Raw genomic sequence first — 1,128 nt, forward strand, 5'->3', positions numbered from 1 at the left:
AGTTGAATTTAATTTAAAAAATTATAATTGACTTACATATTATGTAAACAGAAGTGTAAAATATTTAATTTAATTTTAAAATTTTACGTGCAACAAACACTTGTTCAACTGTAATGTTTCCATCATTGCATTCATTTATTCATCACATTTATTGAACGTGGATTAGTTAATAATTCGTTTTGAAAAAAGCAAGTTTAATTTAGCTCTACGTGAGCATGCATAATAATACTTGCGAAAAAAGTATCAAAAAAAAGAAACATCGCCTAGCAATAATTTACTGTAACATAATAATACTTGAATATATTTATTACTGTTAACTTCTCCCATTTTAATGTAATTTTTAATTTAATTGAAAAAAGTATTATTTTGTTTATATTTTCTACAATAATTTTACATTTCGCATAAATTTTTAAGAGTTTAAAATTTAACTTATCATGTTGATCATTGAACAAGTCGTTGGAATATGTTCGATTCATGAAATAAATAATTATTGTCCGAATGATAGTTTATCTTATTTTTTTACTTTTTATTTGTAGTTTTTTGCACTAGTATTGCTTTTTAAGTTTTAAATCTTTCCCGAGTGTGAAAAATGCCGCCAAAAGGCAAAGACAACCAAGCTGAATTGATGGCATTAACTGTAACGGAGATTGTGGCGATTTTAATCGAAGCACAGCAAAAAGGAGAAGATGTCAACTTGAACAAGCTGAAGTGCGCTGTTTCGGTGAAATACGGTTTGAAGAGTCAGCCAAAGCTGGTTGATATTATCGCTGCAGTGCCAATGTCGCACAGAGAGTTGCTTTTGCCCAAACTGAAAGCGAAGCCGGTAAACGTTCATTTATTGTATATTGAAAGATGAAGAAAAACGAGAACAGTAATAACAGCTGCGAAGTTGTAATTGTGTTTGCGCAGGTTCGAACAGCAAGCGGAATTGCTATAGTAGCTGTGATGTGCAAGCCTCATCGTTGTCCGCATATTTACGTAACTGGCAACGTGTGTTCCTATTGTCCGGGCGGTCCTGATTCAGATTTGGAATATTCAACGCAAGTTACACCGGATATGAACCGACTTCGATGCGAGCCATTCGAGCACGGTACGATTCATTTTTTGCAAGCCAAAGGACGTCTTCTG

General features: G+C 33.1%; 1 protein-coding gene across 1 annotated transcript; it reads left to right on the top strand.

The window, feature by feature from the left end:
* Positions 1 to 589: 589 nt before the first annotated feature.
* Tsp_14155 (elongator complex protein 3) lies at positions 590 to 1,115 on the top strand (the record flags this gene model as incomplete). Its single annotated transcript, XM_003370099.1, has 2 exons — positions 590 to 823; positions 910 to 1,115. Coding segments are annotated over exons 1-2 (440 nt in total), but the record flags the coding sequence as incomplete, so codon positions are not given.
* Between the last annotated feature and the right edge of the window lie 13 nt (positions 1,116 to 1,128).

This window comes from Trichinella spiralis (assembly GCF_000181795.1).
Source record: "Trichinella spiralis strain ISS 195 chromosome Unknown Scfld1176, whole genome shotgun sequence".
NCBI lineage: Eukaryota > Metazoa > Nematoda > Enoplea > Trichinellida > Trichinellidae > Trichinella > Trichinella spiralis.